The following is a 14,115-nucleotide window of genomic DNA, read 5'->3' on the forward strand; positions in this document are numbered from 1 at the left end:
CAGCCTCTCAGGTAGGCACATCCTAAGCCGTGTAGATCTTTACAGGTACAAACTAACTCCTTAAGTTCCACAGCAGGGATCCAGTGGAGATCACAGAGCGCTCATGAGGTGTTCTCAGCATGCCACACAGGTTAATAAAACTGCCGGATTGTGCACAGTCTTCAGTTTCCAGATGAAGCCCAGTGTAGAAGACATTACGATCTTGAGGTGACTGAGGCATGTATAATGGGATCAGCATCTGCATCCAAAGGAATTGGTTGCAACCTCCTGGCCAGATGGAGGTTGTAAAAGGCCTGCCTAGAAACTGCTGCTTTGAGTGGCTAACAAATGCTGTGAATCAGATTATACTCCCCATATTGTAACTTTTAATATCAAATAGGCAGGTGAGCACCCTCAGTTCAACGAGCCATATCTTCCTGTTGCTATCAGCATCTCCATCACCTCAGTTTTATCTGCATTGCAGTTCTCAGCCATGACCTAATTTTACCTAAATTCTGGCATTTGTCCGAATAAGCTGGGTCCAGTCAGAGGGAGAGAGAGAGCACTGAGTATCATCAGGGTGCGTGCATTACGTGCTTCTTTGCTAACCCTCCCAAGGGACTCGGGTACAGATTGAATGGGAGGGGAGTCACGTTGAAACTCTGTGGAAATGGACATTTGAGTATACGTAGGGATGATGAGCAATTTCTTAAAACCACCGTCTGGGATCTCTCAGCAAGAAAGGGACAGCCCTGTCCACTCAAGCTATTTGGGCCTGATCCAACACACAATTACATCATTGGGAGGCTTCCTTGACTTAAATGGGCTTTAGGACAGACTCCTAATCATTAGAAAATAATATCTTAGCATTTGAGGATATACTCTGCTCTTTCTCTTTCTTTTATTCTAAATGTTTTTAAAACAATACTTATTAAGGCCTGATTTTTCAGTGATGTTGAACACATATAACTCCCATTGAAGTAAATAGGTGGTGCAGATGTTCAGCACCTCTGAAAATATCTTATCTAGGTGCATACATATGGATTTGTACGCCAAACTTTAGTTTGAAAATGTTGATGTACTGAATTATTAGATTGGTAATAGGATACAAAGCATTTTCACATTTGAGTCACTAGTTTGTGTATAGAGCAGGTTGGTAAGGCCTGTTAATTGGTTTGTGTGAAATGAGTTGGTGGCTTTGATTCAGTTGCTGGTGAATAAGTATCCGCACCAAAAAACCCATAATCACAGTTGGTATCCAGATTAGCGGTCTCAACAAAGTCCAAGTATTGAATGAACATTGGGAATTAAATGTGCATTCACCCCAGCATGTGTTTCTTCCTTGGCATGGAAAAAAATATTTGTAGGACAGCATGGGAAAGCTTGTTCATATTGGTTCGGAGGATACAGGGCTTCAGTTTTATTTAGCATTGTATTGGCTTAGCTGATATATCTTATTGACAATCTTTTTCAATTGCTTAGTCAAGATTTTTCAGACACTATCCTAATCTCTCATTTCTTCATTAAATACTGTGACCTGTATATTTTTTCATGGAGTGATGCTATTTATTTTTAGACCATTGATTGTAACATCTTTTCAGAAGATATTTTTTTCTCTAATTTTTGGTACTTGATTTGTTTCTTCCACTTTGAATGCACCTGAAATTGACATAACTTTTTGTTAGACTATATCAACTTAAATAACACTTTCTTTCCTATGGCAAAAGTGATTCATATGTATTGCAGAAACATCTGTTACAGGGGTTGGCAACCTTTCAGAAGTGGTGTACCGAGTCTTCATTTATTCACTCTAATTTAAGGTTTTTTGTGCCAGTAATACATTTTAATAGTTTTAGAAGGTCTCTTTCTATGTTTATAATATATTACTAAAGTAAAGTATTGTTGTATGTAAATAAGGTTTTTAAAATGTTTGAGAAGCTTCATTTAAAATTAAATTAAAATGCAGAGCCCCCCAGACCGGTGGCCAGGACCCAGGCAGTGTGAGTGCCGCCTTTGGCACGTGTGCCATAGGTTGCCTACCCCGATCTGTTATGAGATCATACCTCCAGCCACAATAGCATGAAACCTTAAGAATACAGGGTGTGAGGGGGAGGGAGAGGAGGAAGAAATTAACTACTATTTCTTATACTCTGTTTTTTAGTTAAGGGGAAATGCATTTGGAAGGAGAGGATGTTCTATGATGAAGTTTAGGGAAAAAAGCTGTTTACCATTAGGGTATCACAATTAAGCCTCTTAACTATCATAGTTATAGGGCCTCTTTTGCAAAATACTTGAAATATCAAAGTGGAGGAAATCAAATGTAGAATTGTATACGACCATAGTTGCTATTTTTAATTATTAACACTGACAGATTCCTTTGTGTCATTTAATGAAGAATTAGGTAGCAGGGCAGGCTGGAAGATGAGAAATTCTGTTCTGAGACCTTTCAAAAAAAATTTATGGAAAAACATGAGCAAGGCTGATCCAAGAATAGCCAATAGCCTGGTGCTTAGGGCACTCCATCTGTAAAGTGCCTGAACCCCTGGTCTATAAACAGTCTCTCTCTCTCTCTCTCTCTCTGGCCTGATTAAGATTTAATGATTTATACAAAGTGGAACAGCAGCTCCAACATATATGTGAGAGAGAAACTACTTTGGCACTTGGGAAAGTTACTTTTATGCATAGTTTTACTCTGAATGCAAATCTTCATGAGACAAAACGTCTGTGATGTTCAGATTGTGAAATATTAACTTAATTGTAACATGGCTTGCCAAGGCCTGAATCCTGCAAACACTTGCACAAATGTTTAACTTCCACTGAAATCTTACTGCTTTGTTTAACAGCTATGAACCCAATTCTGTCCCCAAATTGTGAGCTCTAGCAACAAAAGAGTGAAAGGTTGACCACATGGTTAAGTTTTTGCAGGATCAAGAGTTACTATTTTTTTTTTAGTGCATATTTAAAACTACTTTGGTATGGGACAGCTTTGGAAGCTTGATATACCAGAAAAAACTGAAATGATTTTTTCTCTCTAGTGACCTATTTGGTGTGCACACAGATGAGAGTGGTGCGGGACATCACTGAGAATACTCCCAGAACCCTTTACCTTACAACTTCAAATGAGAGTCAGATGTTTATTACAGGTAAATAAAATATTTTAAAATTAATTTTACATGACACGTACTGCAGATTATATATTCCTTGGTAAATGAGGTATTTCAGCTTGAAGATGTCCATAGTATTTCTAGATACAGAGCAAAAACAATTAGCTTTTAAAGCAGTTTACAACATCACACTGTAACATACCTTGCATTGCTTCCTTCATTCGGAGATGTTATTTTACCAAAGCGCCACTTCTTAAATCCTCTGGAGATTTAATGAATTGTATTTTTCCATTTAATAACTCTAGGTTCATTCTCTCTCTTTCCCCTCTCCCCAAACAAAATACCCCCATATTTAGCTCCCATTAGCCTGATTATAAACTTGAGACCGATCCAGTTTCAGCATTCATAAATTGGCCTGTCCAGAAAGTGGTTAGGTTTTCTTCCTGCCTACAAGAGATGTGCACAAGAAGAAAAAGAAGGAAGAAGGAAAGTGAAGTTATTGAGTAAAGCTATTAAAACTTAGCTGATGTCAGATGCACTCTGAACAAGCCATGATGAGAATATATGAGCTAACTGATATTGAAAGGCAGATCAGGACAGTTATGAGTTGAAAGTATTGAGATTGTTACAAAAGTTAGAACACTGCAGTCTAGTAACCGAAAGATGTAAGGTGTCTTCCCCCTTTAAATCATCATAGCCTATTTTAAGAAATTATAATATATCCAGCGTTTGTGCAGTTGTTGGGTTGGTCCATATGAAGACTTGTTAATTGCTTCAGTACAGACTATTTTAAGAACTTGACACTTCTACGTCATATGCAACAAGGAACCTTTATAAAAACTGTAGTTCCATCAATTGCTTTTTTTAATAGATTCAAGCTTTCCGTTCTGTCGCAAAAGATCCTGTATAGCTTTTAATCTTAAATTCAGCCCAGTAAACATTCTTCCCCAGGCATATCCTTCTTTTACTATCCAGTTTGTTCTTTCTACAGTATTCCTGGTATGTCAGCCCAGACAATGAGTACTGAGTCCCTCTATAGGCGGATGGAAACAAGAAAATACACTTTTATGTCATTCTTTATAAAAGTATCTGGATGCCTCAACACTTTCAGTGGGGTCTGCAGAGAAGCTTCTGATTGGCTGAATCAGGATTAGCCACAAATCTTCCTCTTGGCAGAGGTATCTAGTTCTAGATTTCAGTGCTCCCAAATGAAAGACTTCTGATTTTTAGTGTCCTCCTCACTTGCTTCCAGTATATTAGCTACCCTGCTTTATATCTACCTTACTCTTAAATCAGAGCCTCAGCTAGCATCTCAGAATCATCAGCTGAGACTGTTTTCAGCTCAGCAGCCTTGAAGTTGGTCTGTCTTGCTTCAGACACTATGGTAACCGGAGAATAGGGTCTTCTCAGGTGAGGAAAAGGTAACTTTTTGGTGTGAAATACTGCTTCTTGCTCATCTTTTTTTACAGTTTGGGACAGAATATAACTAGCTAGTTCTAGAAAGAACGTTTTACCCTAAATGCTAACATCTGGGTAGTTTCTCGGGGTTTGTGTATGTTAAATCCAAGTGCCATATAAGGGTTCCATTACACTTTTTCATAAAGCCACTATCAACTGATAGAAGGAACATTGTTTTAGCATCTCTGACTTGGCTTTTTGTGTATATTGCTGTATAGTGTTCAAATGTAGCAATATATAAAAAACAATTACTTAATCTATTTGATCCTTTTATTTCAATACCCAAACCTTTTGTTTTAACAGGGTGGCACAAAGGCCAACCATATACCAGAGATGCCAAAGTGAAAAACTTTATCCAGTGGATTAAAACTCAAAGTGAAGCCGACCAAATGAAGAAAACTGTAATTGGTGGATACTGTCCTTTCCCACCAGCACCAAATACTTTTTTGAAGTATTGTAAGAATAATAAAGGTATACTATACCATACAAAATATCCCCATTACGTGTGCCTCATTCTATCTGAGATTTCATCACAAGTATTCAAAATTAGCAACTCTGTTTGCTTTACACTTGGATTATATCAGTGGTTAAATACTGGAATGTCATTCAAGGAAAAATCATTCTGAAGATAGACTCTGAACCAAGCCCTCAGCTGGTGTAAACTGTCATAGCTCTATTGATGGCAGTGAAGTTTTGACAGTTTACATCAGCAGAGAATCTGTCCCTCTGAATTTATACTCTGTAGATGTTCTGTACCAACATCTGTGTTAGCTACATCTTCAATCAGCTTGAAAGTCTGTCATATTGAAGAACATAAGATGTGATAATGATAAAGAACTTCAGCAGTAGTATATTAAGCAGAGCCTGGAAAATGAGAGATGAGAAAACAGGAGGATTTAATTACAGAGAAGTTCAATTTTAAGAACATTTAATAATTTAAATTTAGCACAAAGGTCTTTCCAATTTTCTTTTATGAATCCAACATTGATACTTTTTAGTAGTTTTATATTTCTTTAAAACTGTTAAGCTTGTGAGAATTGCTCTTTTGCAGTTGAATCAGTCTTGAAAGCCATAAGCAAAATGGAGAGAGAGATTGAAGACCTGCACTACAGGGAGCACAAGCGCTTTGCTGTTCAGGGGATGATCAGTGCTATAAGATATGTCAGCCATGCAGCTGAAGATGCCCCGAGAATGGAACCAATTCAGGTACAGTGCTTGAGGCTTAATAGTATAGCACTTAAGATGCTGTGATCATAATTACAATTGCAATCTCTTGCATTTGAATTCAGAACCCACATACGTTGTCTCTTGATTAACTGAATTTACCATTCTGAGATCAAGAGTAGTTTGAAAGTCATCGTTTAAATTTTAAATCTTAATGATTTACTTGTTTTTCTGAGTGTTACGGTCCTCAATAAAAGTACTTGCTGTATAAAAGTTACTGATTAAATAGCACAGTTAAAGTAAATTAAGGACTGGGAGAACTGGCTACTTTAATGTAACCTGTCACTTTCTAGACAGAGGTGTTTTTTTTTCTTTAAACTTGATTAGAGAGGCTTTTCTATAAAGCAAATCTGCTAGACACTGTGATGGTGATACAAGATTTGAAACTAGGGCAAGGTTTCCCAAACTTGGTTCATGGCTTGTTCAGGGTAAGCCGTGGGCTGGGCCACCGCTTCCGACGGCTCCCATTGGCCAGAAATGGCGAACCGTGGCCACTGGGAGCTGCGAGTGGCCGTACCTGTGGACACTCAGGTAGACAAAGCATCTCACGGCCTGCCAGGGGCTTACCTTGAGCAAGCTGCGAGCCAAGTTTGGGAACCTCTGGACTAGGATATCCAATTTCTCATAAAGTTATTGAAGGAAAACCAGCTAGAGATCAGTCTTATACCTTTTTGTAATTGAAGATGAAATAGCTTTAATTGTTTAACTGTTGTTACAGGAAGGTAGAGTCCAGTCAGCATCTCAAACAACTGTAAAAAACACTGGTACGTCTAAAGATTGTGTTACAAAAGGAAAAAAGCGAAGCCATCGAAATAAAGAAGCCAACTCCATACTTGATTTACAATGCGCTTCCCTGGAACAACAGCAGCATCCGCGTATGTTAACCAGAAAGAGTCGAATCAAGAGAAAGATCGAACACCATACAGAGGCTGAAAAGTAAGCCTTTTTGAATAAAGTGTGATTATATAAATTGTTCCATTTCACTGATATACTGTAGAGATAGATCCTTTTTAAAATCATACTCTAAGTGAGTTAGGAGTACAAGTCCCATTGAAAAGCAACTGACTGAAACTATAAGCAACCCGATTCAGAAATGGTAATCCTTCTTCCTTATGGACCCAGTCTTGCTCCCATTAGTCAGTGAAAGCAGGATTGAGGATACCTTACTGACTAGAACTTTGAAAGCCAGGGAAATGATTCCGGAGAAAATCATCCTCATTACCTCTTGCTGTATTCTTGCAGCTATTATATTAATTCTCAGTCATCTGAACTGCTGGTTCTGAGTTTATTCTTTTCTCCAAAAACATAAATTTCAATGGATTGCCATTCTTGATCAAATACTTGTGACATTACCCAGGGTACAATCTGTAGAGCCCTCCGCAGGTACAATTTGATATCCACAGAGAGAAATCAGTATCTGCTGAACCGCAGTGCTCTCCTGGGAACCGCAGTGACAAAAGGAGCAGAACATGGGCCGCCGCTCCCAGAGACAGCGCCCCACACTGGAAGCTCCTGCAGCACCGCTGTACAGACCTCAGACAGAGGATGCAGTCATGCAAACAGCTGCATGGAAGGGACTGGGGCGGGACTGAGACAGATACAGCCATACAAGACGAGCAGCTGGTGTGGAGCACTGGTTCCTGGGAGTGGTGGCCCCACATTTGTGTCTCATTATGCACTTACTAGCAAGCTGGGGATGATGCTGGCTTTGGCAGAGCAGTGCTGCAAGCTGCACAACAGTGAACTCTGAGCCCACTTCCGCGGACACTATTGTGAGTCACCTAGAAAGAAATCGACATGAGCAAAGGCTCGAAGAAGAAAAATCAGTTACCTACCTTTTGTAACTGTTGTTCTTCAAGATGTGTTGCTCATGTTCATTCTTTACCAGCCCTCCTGCCCCTCTGTTGGAGTTGCCAGCAAAAAGGAACAGAGAGGGCTTAGGGCTGGCGGCGCCTGATATTCCGACGCATGTTTGCGGCATTCAGGCGGGCGCTGCAGCCAACCCTATGGATACCACAAATGCAAAAATCTCCAATGGCTGCGCACGTGGACGTGCGCACACCTAGAATGGAATGGACACGAGCAGCACATCTTGAAGAACAACCGGCACAAAAAGGGAGGGAACTGTTTTTTCCGTGGCTGCTTTCCAATATATCTTTGTAATTGAAAATTAACTTTCAGCGTTGCTTTCTGCCCAAAAGGATGTTAATGAAAGAAGGCAACCAGGATAGCGCAGTTGTAGCTTTTTGCCTGCACAATTAATTAGCTACTGAACTGCTCAGTTTGCACTCTGAGTCTGAGTTCTTGTGCGTCCAGGTTTAGAACCCAGGATGAGATCACTTTAATACTTGGCCCACAGGATGAAGGTATTGTGTTTTGTTTTGTTTTTTTTTTAAACCCCTCTTTTCCTTTTTCCAAACTCCTTAGTGAAAGTAAAGCTGAGAAGATTAATGTATACTCTTTTCCACTCTTAAATAGCATTAAAGGATATTAAAGATATTAGTTGTACAAAATTTTGAATATTTAACCCTCAGTCTAAAATGTTAAAAGCCTCAAAAAGTAAGGAAATATTATTGACTGAAATGTATCATAAAGTAGGGCCCCAATAAATAAGAACAAAGAAGTGTATCCATATGTTCTCTTTATTAGCTGTTCCTATTGATTTATAGATGTTTGTAACTTAGCCTCATAGGTAGGCATGGTCTTTACGTAGCAGATAAAGAGGTTTTTTTCTTAAGTTTATCACTTGCATTGATTATGATGTTTGGCTAGATAACAAATATAGAGGGCTAGAGCAAGGGAGAAAGAAATACACAGAACGAAGAGCTGGGGTTAGTATGGTGGTACAATATATATCATGTAGTTCCCTAGGATTTTTTTTTCCAGGGGAAGATAATTATTTAAAGGAAGTTAAAGGATGATTGATGGAGAATTAGTTTAGTTTTCACAACTAAGTGAAATAATAAAAAATCCAGTTTATTGGACTGATTGTCATGGCAGGATAACATGTAAAATTCAATGGATTTCTTTTTCTTTTTTTTTTTTTTTTGGAACTTTGTGTTTGCTGTTTTAGATTCTAAAGTGATGTTCTGGCCCCAGATTTTCATTGCTGCTTTGTGCCTTCAAGCACTGACGTGTGCTGATATCAAAGTACAATAGCACACCATGGAGCCTTTCTGGAATTAGTTTAAAAACCTGTTTATGGGCTATGCGTGCTTCTCAAGCTATTTACTGTTGTGGGCTGCATATGCAGCTCTGTGTTATGTGGGCTTCATCCACCCATTATGCATACTACCTGTATGTCCCTGAGGATGTCACATGGGCCACAGCTGTGTGCTATTTGGGCTACAAGCCGTCCGTGGGTTGAGAACCACTGGTCTATGACATTCAGCTCTGTTTCTGCCAGGGCCACACGTTGTTTTCAGCAAGTTTCCACTAGAGGGCAAGAAATGCTGTTTTTAATGTAAAACATTTTTCTGTAGATTTCACTGATTCACATGGCAAGAAATGCATTTAGCCTTGAACTTTGAGAAGTTTTATACGGAGCAAAATGACTCCCGTTATATCAGATGTTAATTTCTGTAGCTCAGTGTCAGAGTGATCTTTATCAATAAAAGAACTCTTATCAAGATCTGGAGTTTGTGCTTTAGAAGTTACAGGTTTTTTTATAACATAATCACCAAAACACACATTTAGTTTTATCTGAAGCCTGAAAGCCTCAGAATTAACTAACTATATTTTTTCCTTTATAGCTTGCATGAATTTCAGCAAGAAGATTCTGTTCCAGAACAAAATATCTTGACTGAGCCTGACACTTCACAACCCAATAGAGGTATATGGCTAAATATTTTGTTTGGTTATGATCATTTCAGTATTTTCAGTATTTTACAAAAGACCCTCTCCACCCAGGCCCAAAACAGGGGGACAAAGGTGGTGGTATACCATCTTTACGTCCCCTCTTCTAACCATCAGCCATCCTTGAGCTGGTTCAGCCCTCATCACGATGTAGAGAAGCCTCAGGTTGTTCTTATTTGCATCAATCTGCAACAGCCTCTAAGGAACCATTCTTGCAACTACGTATCAGCACCTTTGCCCCTCGACATATGCTGAGGCTGGCTATATGGGTGGTAAAATGCAACTGTATTGCTCTATGCCACTGTGTAAGAGGAATCCTTAATGTTCCTTTGAGTCCACCTTGCATCTCTGGAGCAGGTCAAAGCAGGCAGAGGACCTTGTCTCTATTTTTGATATTGGTATTGCAGTAGTGGTCCAAATGTGATAGCATTTCCAAAGGCAGGAAAATCACACTCTGAGGAAAGGTAGTAACATACAAACAAGTAATCATGGTGATGAAAGGTACACATCTTATTAGCAACATGTTTGTGCTTTTTGTTTTTTTTTTGTTTTTTTGTTTTTTTTAAGTTAAACACATTAGAATTTCCCTATCTCGTTCTTCCTCTGCATTTGAAAATTAAATCCAGGTGTTTTAAACAGATATTTTCTCAAATTATATCTGTTCCCAGTGTGGGCTTCATTTGTAATTTTACTGTCGATACATGTAAACTCTATCGTATTCCATGTTTTAATTTTTTTTAATTGTTTTTAGTGGGAGCTCACGCAATCAAATGTTCATGACGGCGTTTATATATATTAGACTGGCAAAGAAAGTGTGGGTGTCTGTTGCAAAGAGCTCTCTCCAGCCAACTGGGCTTCAGATACTTACTTTGTTTCCTTTTAAATATCATCATTCTCTTAAACGTGGATTTCAGCATCTCACTTTTCCATAGGAAAAGGCTGTAACTTCTGCTGTCCTGCCCCAATTTCACATCTGTTTGTGTTGATTCAAATATGTGTTTACAAATAGGACAACATGCAAATTACAGCCCCAAGATATAAAGAGAGGAAAGTAAGAGAAGACATGATTGAAGTTTGAGAAGGAGAGAGAGATTTAATCCTGGCATTTATATTCTATCAATTTTTAACTTTAATACCACAAAATCCTGCAAATAAGGTCTTCACACTTATTCTAGAGGATGGCAGTTACAGTATTTTTCTTTCTTCTCTTAATGTAATTATACAGTATATCCCAGTAGACTTTCTTTTCAGCCAGCTATCTTTCTAACCAGACGTGGGTGTTTAGTTGCTCAAAAGTAAAAATGGCAATAGCATAAAATTTAACACTTTGTTTACTATACCACTGATATAAGGCAGCACTACTGAAGAGAGGGCGTTCTAACAGTCAGCATTGTTATGGAATGTCTAATAATGTACACTTTCCCAGTGATGATATAACGCGCTGCTCATAAATTTAAAAGGTTAAAAGCAACTGTTAACATAATCAAGCAGCTACATTTTTTCTGTTTAAGTTACTTTTTGAGATGTCATTGTTTCCTTTGACTCATCTATATTTAATAGTAATTTCCCCCTATCTAAAGTATGACACCCTTAATCATCCATATAGTAAAGTGAGACAGTGTTTATGAATGGGGGAGGATGGTGGTTGAACACTTACAATATGCTCCAGTTTTGTGAAATAAGTCCTGCTCCATGCTCTGCACAAGGATTCTTCGGACACCACTCAAATGCTATTGCAGTTTCTTAGGCCCACCAATTTTCCTTACTTTTCACTATAATTCCTTGTGTCTCATCCAATGCAGTAATGCTCATGTACTCTGCTTGTTTAACATTCTTCCGCTTGGGTGTTGCCATTTCTAGTTTAGCCATATACACCCTGGTGTCTTCAGTTCTTTGGTACAGCTAAAGCTCCTTCATGATTACTGCTGCAGTGCTTCCTGTGAAGCAGTGAGTAAATTTGCACACACAATTCATGTGGCTAAACTGGAAATAGCAATAAAAGTTTTCCTAGTATAGTATCAGGATGGGGAAACTATTTGTGGGGAGGGCAAGACAAAATGTGGGTAACTGGGGGAAAAAATAGGTTGGGTACATTTCAGAATGGGCCTTGTGGTAAGATCACAGAGTGGGGACTTGCCTACAAAATTGGGGGAAATGGTTTATTTGATTTTTTTTTTCAGTTCTTAGTTCACAGGTTACATATAATGGTAGACATAGGGACTACAGTTAGCTATATAACTGGGGCTCTGCACAATATACATTATAAGGCAGGGGTTCTCAAACTGGGGATTAGAACGCCTCATGGGGTCTTAAGGTTATTACCTGGGGGGGGTCACGAGCTCTCAGCCTCCAACCCCAAACCCTGATTTGCATCTAGCATTTGTAGTGGTGTTAAATATATAAAAAAGTGTTCTTAATTTATTAGAGGGGTCGCAGTCAAAGGCTTGCTATGTGAAAGGGGTCACCAGTACAAAAGTTTGAGAACCACTATTATAAGGTAACAGCCAATAGTCTTCATTGCATGAATATACATTGTACAGAAGATGGTAAAGCATAGCATCATAAAGTACCTGTTTCATTTTTATACTTCCCAAGTGTTGGTGAAACAAAGTGACTGGGGAGGTGACTGATCCTTATCCACCCAAAAGCAAGCAATGAATTGCACCTTCCAACCAATAATTATTTTTATGAATCCGGTCTTCAAACTCTAGCTGGAAACAACCTATTTACTAACAGTCCAGCCTTAGCTTAATGTTTTATGCATTCTTTGTTTTGATTTTTCCATCTATATTTTCACATTTGACTTAAGTATTAATCTATTCATTAAATTTTTGCTTTTCCTAATGCATTGGGGAAGTGGTATGGTTTTGTCAGTGCATCTTGATCAACTAAATGTTTAATGTATTTATAATAGCAGACAAAGAAGGAGTGAGTGATGCACCTGCAATAGAAGAGATGGGAAGAACTTCTCATGATTCCTGGCAAAGTGGTTTGTGGACAATGGTGAAAGACAACTTAATAGATCACTTGCATTATTGCAGTGTTTTCCCAGAGAGCATCCCACGTAAATTTGATTATATGCACAAAGAATTCCTTATACAGCAATACAATCTACATCCAGCTGTGCACAAGCCAAAAGAATACAGAACAAATAAAGAAATTCATGAATTTAAAAGTTCCAGTGGCCCTGGGCACTATGAAGTGACCATACTGGGTAAGTTCTTAATGTTTTACAAAGAACTGTTTAACTTTCTGTGAAGTTGAATGGATACTTTAGTATAACTTGGGCATTATGCTAAGTTAAGAAATGAATGAGTTTCTTTTTATATACAATCTTGTTAAAGGTACAAACTGATTTTTTTTAAAGGATAATATTAAGGAGGCACCACTCCAAACTGCATAGTTAAGTCTGAGTTGAGTTTTGCACTGAAAGCAGGCAGTCTCCAGACTTACAGCAAGTTTTGAGGACAGCATTAATTTTCTGATTTACAAATTTCCTTGTAATTTAAGTTAAGACCTATTTTAAAATTAATTTAAAGAAAGTTAAAATTTGGTTTTGGATGTTTCTTTACATTTTTTTTTTAAAAATAGAACAAAAACAAACTCTTTAAACTGTTCAATATAGCAGTTTGAAAAACAGCATTAAATTTTTATGGAAAATATTCCCCCCCCCCCCCCCCCGCCGGCCTCCTTTTTTTTTTTAGCTTAATTGTGAAATTGAAAGTTGCTTCTAGCAGCAATAACCAGTCTCCACCCTTTCTCCAGCTTTTCATGTTACTGGAGATCTGTTTGTTGAAATGAGTCAGTGGTATAAAGGAACTGTACGTATGTTTCAAAGAATACTACTTTGACCTCATCTATAACTGGTTAGTTCCAACTGCAAGGTGGATTTGATTTAAATCACTAGTCAGGAAGACTTGATTTAATCATGGTTCTACTAGAAGGCATTCTTGGTGGTTGTTATAACCTCAATACCATACTCTTCACAACTCAGAGGACAGACATAGGTTTCAGTTTTAGAACGTACTTGCTATACATTTTTAAAGTGATTTATTTAGAAACTTTTCAGATTTAGTTTTACAGCTATATCAGAAAATGAAGATTGTTAAATGAAATAATCAAACAAAGGTAATTGAAGCAGATATTATGAAGTCATTGAGAGGATGACATACAGTATCTCCAGTTAACAGAGTAATCATAATATTTGGAGGATTTTCTTGCCATGCTGTAGTTAAGAGGAGACCATCACTAGACAGGCATTTAAACTGTTTTTATTTAACTAAAACAACAACATTATGTATTCTGGGATTTTTTTCGTTCAACAGCAACATAATATTTTAACAAAAAACAAGCATATGAATTTTGAATTTAGTTAAAATTCAAGTTTTTTAATCAGGTTTCTGTTAAAATTGTTTTTAACTAAAATAGTTAAATGAAATATTTAAAAAAAAAATTAAATTGACGTCTGCCAGGCGTGAACATGAAAAGCTTAAAA

At 37.9% G+C, this 14,115-nt stretch overlaps 1 protein-coding gene across 2 annotated transcripts in view; it reads left to right on the forward strand.

Annotated features, from left to right (window-relative positions):
• RADX (RPA1 related single stranded DNA binding protein, X-linked) overlaps positions 1–14,115 on the forward strand; it is a 34,592-nt gene that overhangs the window by 11,312 nt on the left and 9,165 nt on the right. The window contains exons 7-12 of one of the 2 annotated variants that reach the window (XM_032769459.2): positions 3,015–3,122; positions 4,845–5,012; positions 5,593–5,747; positions 6,484–6,701; positions 9,518–9,597; positions 12,535–12,834. In XM_032769459.2, the coding sequence (XP_032625350.1) occupies positions 3,015–3,122; positions 4,845–5,012; positions 5,593–5,747; positions 6,484–6,701; positions 9,518–9,597; positions 12,535–12,834 (1,029 nt within the window). The remainder of the gene's footprint in view (positions 1–3,014; positions 3,123–4,844; positions 5,013–5,592; positions 5,748–6,483; positions 6,702–9,517; positions 9,598–12,534; positions 12,835–14,115) is intronic. The other variant, XM_032769460.2, reaches the window with a different exon arrangement.

Source organism: Chelonoidis abingdonii, chromosome 8 (assembly GCF_003597395.2).
Source record: "Chelonoidis abingdonii isolate Lonesome George chromosome 8, CheloAbing_2.0, whole genome shotgun sequence".
NCBI lineage: Eukaryota > Metazoa > Chordata > Testudines > Testudinidae > Chelonoidis > Chelonoidis abingdonii.